This window comes from Dreissena polymorpha, chromosome 13 (genome assembly GCF_020536995.1).
Source record: "Dreissena polymorpha isolate Duluth1 chromosome 13, UMN_Dpol_1.0, whole genome shotgun sequence".
Classification (NCBI taxonomy): Eukaryota; Metazoa; Mollusca; class Bivalvia; order Myida; family Dreissenidae; genus Dreissena; species Dreissena polymorpha.
This window is the reverse complement of record NC_068367.1, coordinates 19,900,224-19,921,406: the sequence shown is the minus strand read 5'-3', so window position 1 is coordinate 19,921,406 and position 21,183 is coordinate 19,900,224. Positions and strand designations below refer to the sequence as shown.

Sequence of the window (21,183 nt, the reverse complement as noted above, 5' to 3'; positions counted from 1 at the left end):
CTTTTACTCCAAGGGTCCGTGGTTTGAGCCCTGGTGTAGATCACTTTATTTTCTTTCTTTAATTTTATGTTTGTTTTTTACTGCCGCTCTTTAGTTCCGATGTTTACATGTATCAATATAAAGCATTTTAATGACAAACTTCAAAGCATGCTGAAATCTGTGAACAAGTCCCTTTAATGTTCTGAGCAAGTTTCAGACATGTAAATAGGTAATAAATGTGGCCCTAGCATGTTTAAAAGCTTTTCCTTTTATTTGACATTGTGACATAATGTTTGCTGCAACATGACTCAGTTTTTAACTTGGCCGAGATTAAACTAGGAAAAACGTTCAGACCAAGTTTTATAAAGATAAAGATATAAAGGTGACATCTTTATGGTATTCACAAGCCTTGTGTTTACAATTAATAAGTATATAGTATACCAAAGTATATGCTTAAGTATATTTATAACCAAATGCCCTATTTTCCCAAATTACGCGTGAAATGTGCCCTTTTTGGGGAAGCTCCCCTCTATTTTGAAAAGCTGGCTGGAGCACTGCAAGGTAATCATTGACATGCAAATAATCAAAAAAGCTCACCATGAACATTAAAATTGTGCTCAGGTGAGCTTAAAATTACCATTAAACAACTACCTATTGAGTGTTTTTCGGGTGTATTACTGCAAAACTCAAATCATGAAATAAACTACATGACAGGAACAGAAGGCGCGAAAGCATGGTATCTTATATGGAAATATCCAAAAGATACCGCTGTTTCGCATTGAACCCCATGCATCCTCAAATCTCTCTTGTATCTGCGTCATGCTGACATGAGGCAATTTATTGCCAATTTAGTTCCCAATCTTCCATTCACAGCTTGCTATTAGACTTATCATTATGATGATTTTGATAGTGGTTGAAACACAAAGAACTTCAAACACTTAGCTTTGCATAAAACCAGACTTACGGTAGAATTTGACAGGTAATGAGAATTCTCGGAAAATTATCATTTTTTGATTTACTGCGCAATCATTCAGAAGAAGTATTTATGAATTTAATACATGTACTTATACCAAAAGTAAATAGATATAGCTATCAGATTGAAATTATCATCATTTAGTTTTAATGTTTCAGAACACTATATCACTTGGTTTTTATCCCTTTGCATGCTGGGAAATTTGTCGTCTGCTAAAATGTTGTCTGCTAAATTTCTAAAATTAGCATTTTCTTCGATTTTTTTCAAAGAATACTATCAGAATAGCAAACAGTTTGGATCCTGATGAGACGCCACGTTCTGTGGCGTCTCATCTGGATCCAAACTGTTTGCAAAAGCCTTTAAAATTTGGTTCCAGCGCTGAAAGGGTTAAACAGATTTTACAATTGGTTTAAACATATTTATTTCAGAATGTGTTTAAACATAAGTAACAAACATCTTAAGTTTATAGGATTGGAAAATTAGCAAAGCTAGTAGGGTTCCTTTCCTCATTGATTTTATAATTAAAAGTCAGGAAATCTTTGCTGATTATATGAGTCAGGTTCTGAGAAAACTGGGCATAATGCATGTGAGTAAAGTGTCGTCCCAGATTAGCCTGTGCAGTCTGTACAGGCTAATCAGGGATGACACTTTCCGCTTTTATGTTATGTTTAGTTTCAAGGAAGTCCCTTCTTACCGAAAATCAAGTTTAGGTGGAAAGAGTCGTCCCTGATTAGCCTGTGCACACTGCACATTACTGGAATAAACATTTTCTTCTCACCCTAACCCTAACCCAATATGTTGTGATTAACCATAGCTGTTTCTTCGAATGTGACCCAACAATTTGAACCAATGGTCTTACCTTTTTTCTCCGTAATTGTCTCTAGAATAACATTTTTTTCATACTCCTCTTAAGTTAGGATATTATTAAGAGGCTTTTTAGAAGGGGGCCCCCCCCCCCGTCCAGTAAGGTGATTGGAATTAAAATTTCCTCCTCAGTCCTGCATTTCATTCACTCTTATTATGTCATGAAAAACTTTCTAAATGTTTCATGAAAAAACTATAAATGTTTGTGGGAAAATTACCCCAGGACCCGGTTTCACCAAACTCTTTATGGGAAACTTCAGGAAACTCCTTTAATTCATGAAATTCTTTAAGTCTCTGGTTATATAACGTTATGGTATTTTTAACATTTATATGTTTTATACAGGTAAATAAAACTAAAATGGGTAGTATTTTAACCATTTGTAAGCAGAACATTTGAGATTTTTTACAGAAAACTTGATCTGAAATTTTGCCTTAAGTACAACTTAACTTAAGGTTTCCCGAAGTGGCTTTGTAAATAAGGGTCAAGGATTCAAGTCAAGTCTTACCCTTTTTCTCAGGAGTGGTCACTGGGGTAATTAAAATGTTTCTCTCGCTCCAGGCACCATGTAGTTGCGGAGAACTCTGTGACTGTTTTACGTCCTTTCTGCTTGAGGTCAAGGTTAAGGTCGGGGAGGTCTCAAGGTCATCCTTGACCTGATTCAAGGTGAGGGTGATGACCTTTTGACCAGAGGTCGCACTGACAGGGTCAAGATTGTGAACGTATCGGCATGATTTTGGTTTCTTAACCTTTTTCTTGAAAAAAAAGAAGAACAAATGCGTCTTAACAGTAGGACTTCTTCTGAAAGAAAAAAATAATTGTTTACCCTAAACTCATCTGGTTTAAAATTCCCATTTCTACTTTAAATTTGAATGGACACTTACATGTGAAGGGATAACTTTACATTTGTTTTACTCATACCCATTAGATTGCTCCCAAAAGTATGAAAGTGTCAGGATATTGTTTTCCAACCCTCCATTACATGATGCAAGTTAGAGAAAAACTGTAAAAACAAATTGGCGGAAAATAAAAATATTTAGGACTTGCTAAACACCTTTAAACTTTTTAATACAAACTGCATTGAATATATAGGCATATGCTGATAGAAGCCATAACCTCACCTTAAAGGTCACAATTCACTCAATCTCTTCCTTACCTCAAAGGTCACGATGCACTCAATCTCTTCCTTACCTCAAAGGTCACAATGCACTCAATCTCTCCTTTACAATAACATTGACAATGCACTCAAGCCCTCCCTTACCTGAAAGGTAACAATTCCACTTACCTCGAAGGTAACACTGCACTCAACAAACTCCCTTACCTAAAAGGTCACAATACACCCTGTTACATCAAAGGTCACAAAACGCTCCATTATCTCAAAGGTAACATTTCACTTCCTTACCTCAAAGGTCACAATGCACTTTACTTATCCCAAAGGTCACAGTGCAATCCCTTATCTAGAAGTTCATTATGCACTCACTTACCTCAAAGCTCATAATTCACCTACTTACCTCAAATGTCGAAATTCACTCACTTACGCCAAAAGTCATATTTCATTCATCTCAAAGGTCACACGGCACTCACTTACTTAAAAGATTACAATGCACTCTCTTACCTCAAAGATCACAAAGCTCTCACCTACCTAAAAGGTTACCATGGACCCACTAACCTCAAATGTTATAAGACACTCCCTTACCTCTAAGGTCAAAATGCACAAACTTTCCTCAAAGGTCACCATGTACTTACTTTCTCCCTTATCTCACAAATAACAATGAACTCATCTCCCTTACCTAAAAAGGTCACAATGCACTCATCTCTCTTACCTTAAAGGTCACAATGCACTTATCTCCCTAACCTCAAAGGTCACAATGCACTTACTTATCTCAAAGGTCACAATGCACTTCTTTACAGAGTGCCTCCTCCCTTACCTCAACGGTCACAATCCCCTCACCTCAAAGGTTACAACGCACTCAATGTCCATCTCGCTGCTTACACCCACACTCCACTTGTCCATGATGTAGGGTGGGTGTGTGACCTTGAACGACTCCTGGGAGGGTGAGGTGAAGGTCACATCCTTGATACAGGTCACGATGCTGAGGCCTTCGTCGCTGTCATCATCGCCGTCTTCGTCTACCTCCATGTACATCTTCCATTTGTGTTCCTGAAGTGGACATTTGGTTAAGCCAAAAATTAAAATTATTTAAAATTGTTAAAACATTATTTTCTTCATTTTAAACCTATTTTTATTTGAGCTATAGAAGATTGTTTACTCTTTTCTGATATATTTGCCTGAATCGGCTTTTTCAAAGCTTGTTTTTAAAAAGCCTATTAAGGCAAAATATATCCGCTTACGAGTGATAAAACACCTGTGTAAATCTACTTTTTCCATATACCAGTTTGACAGTTAAAAGAATAATCTTTATTCTTAGACTTAAGTCTAAGAATTGTTTGGTAAATACAGGTCCTGGTTTTGCCTTAAATGAACATTATGTTTGTTTAATTGTAACCTTTTTTAGCTTAATTACATTTAAAGCCTCTGGCTTGTCAAGACACTCTCGAGTCTGTTTCTTGGGAAGAAGCAGTAATCAATATCTTAGGTGACGATCTAGAGAATGCTCCCAGAGTGAGGATCAAAACCTAGCCATGCAGAAGGCAAGGCTGTAATAGGCATGTTTTTGCCTAATTGGGAAAAATTCCTGTTACAGCCCAATTGGGAGAAATTAGTGCGAAAAACCCTGAAATTGAGAATATTGTCATTGTGTCGTCTTAAGATTGGGAAATTGTTGTATTTGATTTCTTACTCACAAATACTTTAAAATTGATAAATAAGTGTTGTCAAGTTATCCATATTGTTGCTACTTAGGTTCAAGCCATACAGTTGCATAAGGGAATTCACTAAACAATTTGACAGCAATTGGGAATTTGTAGTTTTGTCCCTTCCGTTGCTTTATAAAGAAGGAAAAATATTGCTAGGACACCATATCATTATGAGAAATATATACATACGGTTATGGCTAATTCAATACTGAGCAAATATACAAAACATATTCAATACAAATAAAATATTTAACACTTACTGTTTTGTCTTATTTGCCAGGAAATAATTACAAATAACTATATCTTTAAACAACAGGAAACATGGACTCTCTTGAGAAAATAAAGCCAAATATTCCAACTATAATTTTGGTCGGTCTGTTAAACGCTCACTGACAACGGTATCATGTTTCAAAAGCATTGAATATTTAAGTATATATCCCTTAAAAATTGGCCATGATTTCATAGATGCTCTTCATTCCAATAATTACTGCATTACAAAACATTCGAGCCTTAGGCCAAAAAAGAAATAGGTCCATTTCTGGTCTCCTAGGGAAAAAAAACAAGGTCAGAAGATACGGATTTTTTTTTTTCGGGTACTAGAATGGAAGGCTACTATAGCTTATAATAAGAAATACATGTATACATATGCTTTGTTTGCTTGATATTACATCTTATATGAACTAAAATGTACATTTTTTTGGTGACCCCAATAAAAAGTTGAGGGTCGGCGCCGATTTGGGAGACAGGGTCGGGCGACCGGAAACTGACCTATTTATTTTTTGGCCTTAGCTAACACCCCTATAATTTGCCTCAATTTTATTACTAGCCTACCATTTCAGCAAATTTCATGTGTGTATTAAATTCACCCTGCTAATGGACAAGAGCTATTCAGTAATAGATGTTTTGCAATAATAGCATCCTCGGGCAGGACTAAATGCAAACAAACATGCTATGAGTTGCAAAACAAATGCAGCCATTAAGATGCTTTTGGGATCCTTGGCATTCTTGCATATGCCGTTGTCAACTTTGGAAAGATATAAACGAAAATAATTTGACAGCATAATTACATCATACTTGATAATTAATAATGCATGTGAAAGTAGTGGTATTTAACGATGGGAAAAAGACACAACTCATAAAACAGATTACACCTACATTAATAACAAATGGTGATAATAATAACTTTATGGTTACGCTAATTGGGCTACTGTAGTTAATTGATGCCAAAGAATAGCTGTAACATCACAAGAGTTCCACTATGTCCCGAATCTCTCACCTGAGTAGCCACCATGACTGTATCTTAAATTTCATCACTTTTAATGTGCATGTTAACTATAATGATTAAAATACTAATCTGACTTGGCTCCCATCCTTTACATTTCCACCTAGATGCATGAACAGAAGTATAGGTTGGAACACTTTAAATTCACCACATCCTTTAACCCTTTCCCCCATAAGAATGCAAAGTAACAATGGCTATGTGCAAACAGCATAAAACAGGAACAGCCTGCAAGTAACTCGCAGCCTGTTCAGGTTGTATGCTGTTTGCTGCTCATCAGTATCTAAAGGTATGAAATGAAGCCTTTAAAACTTGAATCTAGTTAGAAAGGTCTTTAATCAAAGTTAACTTTCTAAGTGACTACAAATGCGTCAAAATACGTGGTTAAGGGTTAAATGTGTTACAGTCTTACGGCGTCAACCCCATATACATTGACTTTATTTCGGATGCCATTTCAACATCTTTAATGTATCTGTCAAAACTCTGCTCTGCACAGACTGCATTCTTTGTTCAAAATGGTGATATGAATGATCGGTTTTTGATTAACCATGGATAAAGACCATGGTTCTTACCACTAACTCAGGATTCCCGATTCAACCGTAGCCATGCCATTTTTCTCTCACAATACGTCTAACTCATTTGTATTAACCCTTTACCACTAAGATACGTATTTTGACGGTTTTGTAGTCCCTTAGAAAGTAACATCTAATTAAATACCTTTCTTACTAGATTAAAGTTTTAAAGGCTTTATTTCCAATCCTTTTTTACTGATGAGCAGCAAACAGCATACAATCTGAAAAGACTGCGAGTTACTCGCAGGCTGTTCTGGTTTTATGCTGGTTGCAAAAGCCATTTTCACTTGGCTTCTTATTGGGGAAAGGGTTAAGAACATGTCTGTGTATTTTACACTGATACCCATATTATCTGTACCTGAACAACTAGCTTTGCCAAGACTCAACATTCAGGTCCATGTTACATAAAAGTCTTAAGTTTATCTTACAACATATACTTTTCAGAATTAACATGTTCAGCTGCAGCTTTACTTTAAACCTATTTATTTTAGCTCGATTGCATCAAAAGCCTCAGGCTTATTACTTATGGGGAGATCTAAAGAGCGCTCGCTCAGTGGGGATCAAACCCTTGACCTCCTGGTTGCTAGGCATACGCCATATCCTTAACACCATGGCGACCTAACGAGCTGCAGATTTGTTAAGCACAATATCATAAATTCATGCTTAAAATTTAAAATCTATCGATATGACTCATTACTAAAAATGTTCCACTGTTTTATGGCCCAATTGATATATGTAGTACTTTTCCCATCAGAAGCAAAGTGAAAATGGCTTTTGCAATCAGCATAAAACCAGAACAGTCTGCGAGTAACTCACAGTCTCTAAATCTTGATTCTAGTAAAGATGATTTAAAATTTAATTAGATTTTCTAAGGGACTTTAAACCCATCAAAGTGGGTTAATAAGGGGTAAATGGTTAAATAGTGTTCAGCACTTACCAAGTATTTTTTTAAACATATTTTACCTTGGTGGATTTTCCCTGGCGTAAGTGATGTCCAAAAATCATGGTCAGCTCAGCTGTCTTCAATTCAGGATCTTTTGCTTCGCTCTGAGGCTTTGTGGACTGAAAGGAGAATTTCAACCTATTTATTTATGTAAGGTTTATTGAAATGTTCTCGAGTCTGTTACCTGGGTTAAAGATCTAAAGAACACCCACAGGGAGGATCAAACCCATGACCTCCCAGTCGCTAGGTGGACACCATTTCGACTGCACCAAGGCGACCTTGTTAAAGAGGATTTACATAAAGGACAAACATCTTACACAGACAAAATTGAAATATTCTTCGTTTCCCCTTCTGGCACCCAAGGCCATACAAGAGTGAGTTGAATTCGGAAACAAGCGATGTGTTTGTGAAACACTATGTCCCCATATATTTGACTTTTGACCTTGAAGGATGACCTTGATCTTGACCTTTCACCACTCACAATATGCAGCTCCATGAGATAAACATGCATACCAAATATCAAGTTGCTATCTTCAATATTGCAAAAGTGTACATTAAATTAGCGATTTTGACCCATATATTTGACCTTTGACCTTGAAGGATGACTTTGACCTTTCACCACTCAAAATGTGCAGCTCTATGAGATACACATGCATGTCAAATATGAAGTTGCTATCTTCAATATTGTAAAAGTTATTGCAAATGTTGAAGTTTGCACAAATAAACACACAAACCAACCAACCAACCAACAAACCAACAGACAGGGCAAAAACAATATGTCCCCCACTATAGTGGTGGGGGATATAAAAATGTCTTTTTTTGTATTTGATTCAAACATATAAGATATTTAGATATGTTTCTATCTGTTTGAATTGTAATCAGCTCCAAACCTTCTATTTGTAATGCTGATTCTAATTTCTATATTGTCTATTTTATGAAAATAAGCATCCAAATAAAGTCTTTTTCTGAAAACATGCATAAACAAGGGACAAAATTGTCACAAAACCAGGTTTTCATTGGGAAAAAAAATCTGATAAAGGGAGAAAACTCAAACTGAACTTTTGAAATGAACAAACAAAATTAACCCCTTTTGTAATTTTTTTTTAAAAATCTATTTTTAGTCGTGGCGACCTTGACATTGGAGATATTGATGTGATTCTTTCGTGCTACACACCGTCCCATGATGGTGAACAAATGTGCCAAATGATTTTAAAATCTCACAATGAATGACATAGTTATGGCCAGGACAAGCTCATTTATGGCCATTTTTGACCTTTGAACTCAAAGTGTGACCTTGACCTTGGAGATATGGACGTAATTATTTCGCCCGACACACCGTCCAATGATGGTGAACAAATGTGCCAAATGATTTTAAAATCTGACAATGAACGACATAGTTATGGCCCGGACAAGCTTGTTCCGCCCGCCCGCCCGCCAGCCAGCCCGCCTGCCAGCCAGCCCGCCCGCATTCGCCAATCTAATAACCAGTTTTTTCCTTCGGAAAACCTGGTTAAAAAGTACATTTTTATAGTCTATTTTATGAAAATAAGCATCCAAATAAAGTACATTTTATGAAAATATGCATCCAAATAAATCATAGAACAATATTATATAAATTATTCTATATGAAATGTTGATCTTAAATTGTTAAAGAAGATCCCATTACTGTCAAATAAATACATGTACTAGAGTAGTTTAAAAAAAAATTCTGTCTTTATATAATCCAGCCGTTCTCTGACATATTATGATCTGCTTTTTGAAGCCTTTTTTCACAAAAATATAAGTGTCAAGCAATTAAAGAGTAAGACATAGCATGCAGTTAATCAGGGTTCCCACTGTCTATCACAATTTTGGCCAATGGCAACAAATTTAAAATTCTGGCTACATATGTCCACAAATGGCGATTTTTATATAGGAAATCTGCATATTTTCTGCCTAATATTTCCTTAAATTGACATGAAGACACTATTTTTACTAGCCACTTTACAGCAGTCGTTATGCAATAGATTTCCGTGAAGTATGCTATACTGCTGAAATCAATGGAGCGTCCTGACTGCTGCAAAATGGCATGTAATGGTGATAATTGCGATTATTGTGGGTGTTGTTACAGGTACAAGTTATCTAAATTGGTCTTAAGATTTATTGCTTCCGACATAAGACAAGGTTGAAATATACCCACTTTGCTCTTCAATGAGAAGTTTTTGTCACAGTGTTCGAAGAAGATTGAAGACTGCGACGTTGACAACAATGACAAAGTTAAGTATACATTTTATTTAGCAAAATCAGTGTGATTAAAGGCAAAAATAAAACATTTTACATTGATTGGTTACATATAAACTTGAAATTATACTCTGTTCTATACATTTACTAAATTGGTGTTATTCAACTGCTCTTTGGGTAAATGGTAAGTTGTTGCATGTCAGCATGCCACTGTAAATTTATTGTTTTGAAAACAAAACAAAAACATCTCAATTTGGAGTTTTGTTTTGTTTTTAATTTTTATTTTAATACTAATACAACAAGAAACTGTCGGAGACGGGTGATGCTCCCCAAAGTTTTTTTTTGTCACAATATTGCACTATATATTCAGCTAAAAGGAAACGTCTTGAGGGCACAGTAGTTGGGGGACAATATTTTTTTTATAGAAAATTTCAAAGGGCCATAACTCTGTGATAAATCATCCTACTAGAACCCGCTGATAATATGCACATCTCCTCTTGGTAGTAAAGCTTCCCATAAAGTTTCATTGAATTCCGGTCATTAGTTGCTGAGAAATAGCCCGGACAAGAATTGCACAATATGTACAGTTAATGGAAAATTTTAAAGGGCCATAACTCTGTGAAAAATCATCCGAACACAAGGCGCTGATAATATGCACATCTCCTCTTGGTAGTGAAGCTTCCCATAAAGTTTCATTGAATTCCGGTCATTAGTTGCTGAGAAATAGCCCGGACAAAAATTGTCAACGGACAGACACACGGACGGACGGACAGACGAAGCGGCGACTATATGCTCCCCCCAATTTTTTTGGGGGGAAAGCATAAAAATTGGGACACTGAAAAATCTTTATAATTATAATAAAATAGTTTTTTTGCTTCTCCTGAAATTTTACAAAATGTATTAGTCACACTACCTTTAACATTCAGAAGACGACAAACGTTCCCTCATTTCAATTCGGAAAATTTGGTAAAAACATTATTTTTACAAAAAAGGTTGTCTGACTGTTTTAATAGTTGATTTGTGACAGCAAAATTGAGAAAACAAGCAAATTCATTGAATTGATATCCCCCGCCAATATGCTTCTGGACACAAAAGTGTTGTATTTGACACTCAAAAAAGCATTTTTTCAAGATACAAAGGGCCATAACTCCGTTATTAACAGATGTTGTACAATGCCATTTGGCGTACATCATCCTCCTATCCATATATATACTCATACCAAGTTTCAATGAAATCCGCCAAAGCACTTTCAAGATATGGCTCCGGACACAAAAGTGAGCATTTTTTCAAGATACAAAGGGCCATAATTCCGTTATTAACAGATGGTGTACAATGCCATTTGGAGTGCATCATCCTCTTATCCATATATATACTCATACCAAGTTTCAATAAAATCCGACAAAGCACTTCCAAGATATGGCTCCAGACACAAAGGTGCCGGCCAGACGGACGGAAAGACTTACGGACTCATATACTGCTGATAGTGATGATCAATTATCACTAGGCAATCCAGGGGCGCAAAGACTAGACATGTATATTAGTATATATGTGCCGGGCTCTGTAAAAAGGAGGTTTAATGCATGTGCAACACTTTCTGCCTAAACTGCATTTTTGCTAAGAAGAGACTTTATTTAAACAATACATATAAGGCCAAAAGTGTCATCCCTGATTAGCCTGTGCGGAATGCACAATCTAATCAAGAACTACACTATAGGCACATGCATTAAACCCCGTTTTCCCAGAGCACGGCACATATGGATGTAACATTAACCACACTAAATGCTGGTATTGGGGGAGAGGGGGAGGAGCATCTATCAAATATATTAACCAACATACACTATTAATTAAGGTTGTAAACTTGTTTCATCGATGTTTCACATAAGAAAAATCATCATAATCAGGATATTTCAGAGTCTTTTTTCAAAGATTTCTTTTTTGTAGCCTATAGAACAGTAGATGATTTATTTCCAATCTATGAATCATTATCAGAACATATGAAGCGTCTGGGAAGTCGGCAGGTGAAGGTAGACTCAACTCATTTTTGAGGATTATGTTCAACCCACAATTAAGGGAGAACAATCCGCCAGTACTGTTTCAATGGTTCAAATGTTATTGTAAACTACTCAATAGTTCAAACAACACTGTATAAAGAAAGATAGCCATGTTTAGTTAAAAATGCTTTAAAATAAGAGAAAATGTCATATATATGTAGTGTTAAATAATACTACATTTTCTTACAAAGAAAATAAGGTCAGAATTATGTAATTATTGCTACAATTGTAAAACTATATACGTAAAACATTGTGTGATGACTATGTATTAACCTCATCCATGTGACATTCTCACGAAATATGTTTACAAAATATGTTTATTCCCTGTTTATTTAGATTAACTGTTCTTTAAAATAATGTGTGTTCTGTGTGTACTACAACGCATTTTGTTATTTTATATTCATGTCAACAATGATGAGCTTCACATGCGTAAGTAAAAATAAACTGTTTTGTTCTGTTCTGTTCTTATATGTCCACAGGGACATTCATTTGGATGTACGACAAATAATTAATAGGCTAGAAAAGACCCTCATCAAATGTAACAAACTGATCACTTGTCCATGGTTTTATGATTTGTCTTCATCAATTCATACAGTGTTCATCATATGCATTTTTCATTATGCAAGTTCATGATCATTCCAAAAGCTTTTTATGAACAGTTCTTGATTGGCTTCAAATACTCTTAAAAACCTGAACTGCATTTCTCAAGAACAAACCGATGCCAGTTTCTATTAAATAATACAGAATAATGTCTTTTTTTAACAAGAGCACTGCCTTGCGGGTGCAGACCGCTCATCTATTTTCTTTTTAAAGGTGAAGGGACTCTCATTTTCAATCACAAAGGAGGGAGGAGTGGAGTGAAGAGGGGTGTATAGTGTGGGGTTGTGGACATTTATTACATTACCTTCCAAAAAAGCGAAAAAAAAAAAAATCGGGGGGAAGGGGGGGGCGGGGGGGGGTTTTGGGTGCGATGGTTGGACGGTATTTCAAACATAACCGTTTTAAAAAAAAAATGGGGGGGGGGGGGGGGGGGGGTAAAGTGTGAGGGTGTGGTGATAATTTGTGAGATGATCTTAAAAAAAAAAAAAAAAAAAAAAAATTAAAAAAAAAAAATTGGGGGTGGGTGGGGGGTGGGGTGGGGGTATAGTGTGAGGGTGTGGTGGTCATTTGTGAGATGATCTTAAAAAAAAAAAAAAAAAAAAAAAAAATAAGGGGGGGGGGAGGGGGGGAGGGGGGGGGGAGGGGGGGGGGGAGGGCACGGGGGATGGTTTGGGTGAAGTCTATTGTGGTATGTCAGGTAAGAGTAGTTTCATCAAAGTATCAATCAAATCTAATCATAAATAAAAAAGTTATGGCAATTTTAGCAAAATTTAATAATTTGATCTTCAGAGTCAAGGTCATTCAAAGGTCAAAGTAAAATTCAAGTTGCCAGGTACAGTAACCTCATGATAGCATGTAAGTATTTGAAGTTTGAAAGCAATAGCCTTGATACTTCGAGTGGATCGAAACACAAAATTTAACCATATATTAAAAGTTACTAAGTCAAAAAAGGGCCATAATTCCGTAACAATGACAACCAGAGTTATGCAACTTGTCCTTTTACTGTACCCTTATGATAGTTTGTGAGTGTTCCAAGTATGAAAGCAATATCTATGATACTTTAGGGGTAAAGTGGACCAAAACATAAATCTTAACCAAATTTTCAATTTTCTAAGTATAAAGGGCCCATAATTCCGTCCAAATGCCAGTCAGAGCTACATAACTTTGCCTGCACCGTCCCCTTATGATAGTTCATAAATCTTGCAAGTATGAAAGCAATAGCTTTGATACTGTAGGAATAAAGTGGACCTAAACACAAAACTTAATCAAATTTTCAATTTTCTAAGTATAAAAAGGGCACATAATTCTGTCAAAATGCCAGTCAGAGTTACATTACTTTGCCTGCACAGTCCCCTTATGATAGTTAGTAAGTGTTTCAAGTATGAAAGCAATAGCTTTGATGCTTAAGGAATAAAATGGACCTAAACGCAAAACTTAACCAAAATTTTCAATTTTTTAAGTATAAAAAGGGCACATAATTCTGTCAAAATGCACGCCAGAGTTATCTAACTTTGCCTGCCCAGTCCCCTCATGATAGTAAGTAAGTGTACCAAGTTTGAATGCAATAGCATTGATACTTTCTGAGAAAAGTGGACCTAAACGCAAAACTTAACCGGACGCCGACGCCAACGCCAACGCCGACGCCGACGCCAAGGTGATGACAATAGCTCATAATTTTTTTTCAAAAAATAGATGAGCTAAAAATTGATTTTCATTTCATAACTATTTTACAATTAAATCTATGACTTTATCAACGATAGAATTGTTGTTTGCTCATGCATCTCGTTCATTCAGTAAATCTGACAGTTTGCATTACATTCATTGGGATGTTTTTTAAAATAAAGATTGTCACGTGTCATTGACGTCACATCCGAACAAGTATAAAAGCGGATTTGCTGTCATAAACCGAAAGTACGGTGTAACTGTATCGTTCTCATTCAAACAAAAAGACGCCAAAATCTTGTGGAAAAAATGTAAAGTTGGTTAAAAAAGTTGCAATTGAATGTATATTTTACCTGAATTGATGATCACTTATCCTTCACTAATCCTTTTATAGCCTTCTCCTAACAACAACGTGATTTATAACAACACTCGCCAGCTTATTGCTGATTGTAATACCTTATCGGCGATGAAGTCTATTGACTTTGTCGAGCGCTTATGCTTTGTCGCTATGAATGCAGCCAATAATTGCTACTAATACACGTTATTATTGTTACGTGCACATGTTTTGTTTGTGTTCTTAATTTTCGTGACACGAAACGACTGACGCGTGACCATCTTTTTCAGTTCAAACATGACTTTCGGAGTGAAATATACTGGCCGTTGGCTGTTATGGACAATGGACCGATATTCTCAAGTGTAATATAGAGTGATTCTCGTGGGGGGGGGGGGGGGATCAAGACTGAAAGTTGTCTCAAGTTGATTGTTAATCTCAAGTGACTGTTAGGTCAGTTTTGACTGTATACGTAAAAAAGTAGTTACAGCAAAATTAATGTTATTCATCCCCCACTCGCACCCACATTCAAGCTTTAGTTCAATTCTTATGTTTACACTTAATATAGTGTCTGCACATCTTTTAAATTTCAATTAGACTGAGATATATGTTTCCATCATTTAGTTCTATGTATGTGGTTATATGTATATGGATCTTTCAGTTAAATTACCGGTTATTCTACCAATAGAGTTAATAATGTGTCTAATGGGTTTCATTGAATGTAATTTTCCAAGAAGCCTAATTAAAACAAAAATGTTCAAATACTTTCAATTTATATATTCGCCAAAATATGTTTTCACTATTGTTTCACTTAAATGGAGTAACTGTGAGAGTTATTATATTAGGTGTGTTATGTGCAGTAACCTTTCCTAAAAAGGTTTAAAGTAGAAGTTTTCAGTATACAAAAATATTGTGTCAATATGTCATGTTATGGATGTATATCTCACAGTGTCAACACATTTTAAAAACGTTTACACAGTGTAATTTTTGGTTGTATGTATCTTTAAGTATAACAGAAAATGTCTTGGATACCAAAATAATATTCAACATGGTATCTCAGTAACTGAAGCTAAGGCCACTCCAAATTGATTTGTTGGTCAACGGATTAAAAAAAAAAAAAGAGGCGAGTGAAATTTTTTTCTTTGAAAACAGGACAATTTTGGAGGGAGCGAAGAGCAAAAGAATAACAAAAATCCCATTTCGATAGAAAAATTTTGCATTAACAAGAGATACAGGTTTAAACAGCTATTGTTTACATTCAAATCAATTCTTATACAAAGAAAAGAATCTATGTACAAACAAGCAATAACTAGAAATGGCGCGGCAGTGGCAGACACGTATCCCCATGCCGCATGTTTGACCCAGGGGCGCCCCAGGGTTGGTAATGGGGCCATGCATAGTTGAAATTGACCGTATTGTCATAACAGAAGTTCAGTGTCAATTAGAAGTGAATCGGTGTAGAAATGAAGAAGTTATAGTAAAAGGCAATTTTGGGTGGGTGTGGCCTATGTGGGCAGGGCGCCCCAGGGTTGGTAATGGGGCCATGCATAGTTGAGATTGACCATATTGTCATAAGAGATGTTCAGTATCAATTAGAAGTGAATTGGTGTAGAAATGAAGAAATTATAGTAAAAGGCAATTTTGGGTGGGAGTGGCCTATGTGGGCAGGGCACCCCAGGGTTGGTAATGGGGCCATGCACAGTTGAGATTGACCGTATTGTCATAACAGAAGTTCAGTATCAATTAGAAATGAATCGGTGTAGAAATGAAGAAGTATTAGTAAAAGGCAATTTTGGGTGGGTGTGGCCTATGTGAGCGGGGCGCCCCACTGGGTTGGTAATGGGGCCATGCATACTTCAGATTGACCGTATTGTCATAAGAGAAGTGCAGTATCAATTAGAAGTGAATCGGGGTAAATATGAAGAAGTTATAGTAAAAGGCAATTTTGGGTGGGTGTGGCCTATCAATACACGTGGACGAGGTGCTCCAGGGTTGGTAATGGGGCCATGCATAGTTGAGATTAACCGTATTGTCATAAGAGACGTTCAGTATCAATTAGAAGTGACTCGGTGTAGAAATTAAGAAATTATAGTAAAAGGCAATTTTTTGTGGGTGTGGTCTATAGGGGCGGGGCCCCCCAGGGTTGGTAATGGGGCCATGCATACTTGAGATTGACCGTATTGTCATAAGAGATGTTCAGTATCAATCTGAAATGAATCGGTGTAGAAATGAAGAAATTAGAGTAAAAGGCAATTTTTGGTGGGCGTGGTCTATGTGGGCGGGGCGCCCCAGGGTTGGTAATGGGGCCATGCATAGTTAAGATTAACTGTCCAGTCATAAGAGATGTTCAGTATCAATTAGAAGTCAATCGGTGTAGAAATGAAGAAGTTAATGTAAAATAACATAAAATAAGAGATGTGTTCGTCAGAAACACAATGCTCCCTACTGCCCCACTTTGAGATAAAATTTCTATTTATCATTTGGCAGGTATAGAAATCATCTCCCTTTAAAGCTTATTACTTCCCTTGGATTTTGTCCAATCCAACCAGGGGGGAGGGGTCTGTAGACAGTCAAAATGACCAAGTCAGACATCACTGACAACCAAGGCCTGTGGTTTATCAAAGAGATCATAGCCAGAGTTCATCATGTACCTATAGACATAGGTATGTAATGAACCCTACCATTCACAAATTAGTGCAGTAAAGAAATGATAATTATATCATTAAAAAAACTTTGACAAATCATTCATTTGAGTTAAAAATAATCAAAACAAGAGTTCCGCGGTCGGAGATGACCGCATTGAAGCCGGATTTTTTATTTAAATGACAGGAAAGTACCTTTCGTGTTTTTGTCAATGCAATACTTAAATTACTGAAATATTGTTCAAAGGTCAAAATGAAATGTAAGTACTTTTCAAGGCATGAGCAAACCTTGTGTTATGTTTTGAATGCATGCATATACATGAACAACAATAACATTTAAGGTCACAAATATGAACTTGAATTGACAATTAGGAAAGTTTGATCTCAATTTTTTTATTAGCAAATTAGTAACATATTGTTTGAAGTTTCCATCAATTTCATTATCAAATGTAAGAAAATAAACTTAGATGAAATAATACTATTTATAAGAACTTTAACATTTTTACATTCAAGGTCACAGTGACCTTGACCTTAGAATGAATGACCTTGAATGACCTTGAAATGACCAGTGGTCATCTAAGTGTGCTTGCAAACCTTCATGTCAAGTTTGAAGACTCTATGTCCAAGCATACCAAAGTTATAACAATTTTAACATTTTAACATTTAAGGTCACAGTGACCTTGACCTTCAAATGAATGACATTGAAATGACCAGTGGTCATCTTCTAGTACTGGCCAATCTTTATTTCAAGTTTGAAGACTCTAGGTACAAGCATACCAAAGTTATAACATGAAATAAGAACTTTAACATTTTTACATTCAAGGTCACAGTGACCTTGACCTTCAAATGAATGACCTTGAAATGTCCAGTGGTTACTTACTAGTTCTGGCCAACCTTCATGTCAAGTTTCAAGACTCTAGGTCCAAGCATACCAAAGTTATAACAACTTTAACATTTTTACATTCAAGGTCACAGTGACCTTGACCTTCAAATGAATGACCTTGAAATGTCCAGTGGTTACTTACTAGTTCTGGCCAACCTTCATGTCAAGTTTCAAGACTCTAGGTCCAAGCATACCAAAGTTATAACAACTTTAACATTTTAATATTGAAGGTCACAGTGACCTTCACCTTCAAATGAATGACCTTGAAATGACCAGTGGTCATCTGTTAATCCTGGCCAACCTTCATGTCAAGTTTGAAGACTCTAGGTCCAAGCATACCAAAGTTATACCATGAAATAAGAACTTTAACATTTTTACATTCAAGGTCACAGTGACCTTGACCTTCAAATGAATGACCTTGAAATGACCAGTGGTTACTAACTAGTTATGGCCAACCTTCATGTCAAGTTTCAAGACTCTAGGTCCAAGCATACCAAAGTTATAACAACTTTAACATTTTTTATATTGAAGGTCACAGTGACCTTGACCTTCAAATGAATGACCTTGAAATGACCAGTGGTCATCTGTTAATCCTGGCCAACCTTCATGTCAAGTTTGAAGACTCTAGGTCCAAGCATACCAAAGTTATACCATGAAATAAGAACTTTAACATTTTCGAGCACGCCGCCACCCCGCCCGCCCGCCCGCCCCCCCGCCCGCCCGACAACATCAATCTATAAGCCGAGATTTTTTCGAAAAAAATCCGGCTAATAAAATTTTTGTACAGTAACTGTGAAAAGAAGTTAAATTCTTGGTAAGGAAATATATAATATGAGATTTATAATTATATAAATTACTTTCCTTGAAAATAATTGTCTCTAACAAATCTCTATTTTTAGTAGTAAATAATTAAAAGCCACTCTATTTTTAGTAGCAAATAATTAAAATCCACTACCATGACTGTAGATTCACCACTCAATGTGCGGCTCCATGAGATGCACATGCATGCCAAATATCAAGTTGCTATGTTCAATATTGAATAATTATCTTCCTTTAAAGATTATTACTTTGCTTTGATTTGTATTTTTGACCTTAGACCTTGAAGGATGACCTTGACCTTGACCTTTTACCACAATTTGTTTGTCAGAAACACAATGCTGCCTACTGCGCAACTTTGATTTATTACATTTTTTTATATAATTTTGCAGGTCAGATAATTATGTCAATTTAAAGCTTAGTACGTCCCTTGGCTTTGTTTTTTCGATCCCTAGACTTGGAAGGATGATGTTTACCTTGAAATTTTACCACTCAATGCCAAATATCAAGCTGCTATCTTCAATATTTAAAAAGTTATGGCTAATGTTAAAGTTTTCGGACGGACAGACATACAGACTGACGGACAGTTCAACTGCTATATGCCACCCTACAGGAGGCATAAAAATGAGTGAAAATCTCTGACCCGGCCCCACCCCAACCCCCATAACTTTTGACCCAGGGGTCAGATCAAAATTCCAAATAGTGCAGGGTCGCACATATCCTCATAGCTAACATGTGTATAAGTTTCAAGGTTCTAGTGCTTATAGTGTAGGAGGAGATAGTGGCCAGGACAGACGGTCGGACCAACAGACAGACGGCGGAGATAACCACAATATCCCCACCATTTTCAAAAAGCGTGGGGATAATAATTATGAGTTACATACTTTTCACATAAAAATGCACTAAAATTAGGTTTCAGCACTTAAACTTTAAAATGTAGAACACAAGTCTAAAGCTAGTGTTTTCATATCTGGAATAGCATTACTTGTAAGTTTTAATAAACAACTTCTAATGCAATTAGTACAAGGGCTGTTTGTAAAACATGCATGCCCCCCATATGGGCTGTCAGTTGTAGTGCCAGCCATTGTATGAATACGTTTTTTGTTACTGTGACCTTGACCTTTGACCTAGTGACCTGAAAATCAATAGGGGTCATCTGCCAGTCATGATCAATAAACCTATGAAGTTTCATGATCATAGGCCTCATTATTCTTGAGTTATCATCAGGAAAACATATTACTGTTTCAAGTCACTGTGACCTTGACCTTTGACCTAGTGACCTGAAAATCAATAGGGGTCATCTGCCAGTCATGATCAATGTACCTATGAAGTTTCATGATCCTAGGCGTAAGCATTCTTGAGTTATCATCCAGAAACCATTTTACTATTTCAAGTCACTGTGACCTTGACCTTTGACCTAATGACCTGAAAATCAATAGGGGTCATCTGTCGGTCATGATCAATTCACCTATGAAGTTTCATGATCCTAGGCCTAAGCATTCTTGAGTTATCATCCGGAAACCATTTTACTATTTTGAGTCACTGATACCTTAACCTTTGACCAAGTGACCTGAAAATCAATAGGGGTCATCTGCCAGTCATGATCAATGTACCTATGAAGTTTCAAGATCCTAGGCCAAAGCGTTCTTGAGTAATCATCCGGAAACCATCTGGTGGACGGACGGACCGACAGACTGATGGACCGACCAACAGACATGTGCAAAACTAATAATGTATATATTTTTATATTGAATAACTCTTCCATGAAGATTCTGCTCTGTAATATGAATTTGCAGCCGTTAAAGCTTCCAATACGATTTCATGTCAGAACAATGCTACAGCAAATTGACGTTAAACGATATGACGTCGATGTATATTGACCTCATATTAAAGGAGTAAGTTGCATATGACCTTTGACAACGAAATATAATCATATCATTGAGTCTACCTTCTGCTGCTTAGATTTGTTTGAAGCTTTAAATACTGAAAGCTTCAAAAAGGTATACCATGTTGCAAGCTGTGAAAAGGTATACCATGTTGCAATAGCACTTCAAGAGGGACAATCATCAAAATGGTGACAGACAGTCGGACAAAGGCCATGCATATAATCGCTACCTTATTTTAAAAGGGGCACATCGATGGCTAGTTCGGTATTGTATTTTTCTGAAATAAATTTATACATTTCAAATAACTTTTATAATGTTTCTGAAATACACGGACCTAGCTGTAAAACATGTTCCGTCAACCATGTATTTTAATACTTATAAACATTGTTCCTGTGAAACTTTTAGAACCAGCCTTAATTGATTTTATATTTATTGTTTGTTCACTTAAAATTGTGTTATAGGAAACATGTGCCTACATATAGGGAAATACTGTCCATATGCCCATTTAATGGCGAAAATGCATAAACAAATCTTACGTCATGTTTTCCTATGTTGTTTCAAATTGAACATGCTTCAACGGTATCTGATGATAGTTGCATGTTCAAACATGAACAAACACATTCAGATAAGTCACAGAACGAAGCAGATGTGTTTATATTTATATGGG

At 36.2% G+C, this 21,183-nt stretch overlaps 1 protein-coding gene across 1 annotated transcript in view; it reads right to left on the bottom strand.

The window, feature by feature from the left end:
* Positions 1 to 21,183, bottom strand: part of LOC127855184 (mitogen-activated protein kinase kinase kinase 20-like) — a 116,462-nt gene that overhangs the window by 21,385 nt on the left and 73,894 nt on the right. The window contains exons 17-19 of the mRNA XM_052390595.1: positions 7,446 to 7,544; positions 3,766 to 3,975; positions 2,323 to 2,569 (exon numbers count right to left, since the gene is read on the bottom strand). Of these exons, the coding sequence (XP_052246555.1) occupies positions 2,323 to 2,569; positions 3,766 to 3,975; positions 7,446 to 7,544 (556 nt within the window). The remainder of the gene's footprint in view (positions 1 to 2,322; positions 2,570 to 3,765; positions 3,976 to 7,445; positions 7,545 to 21,183) is intronic.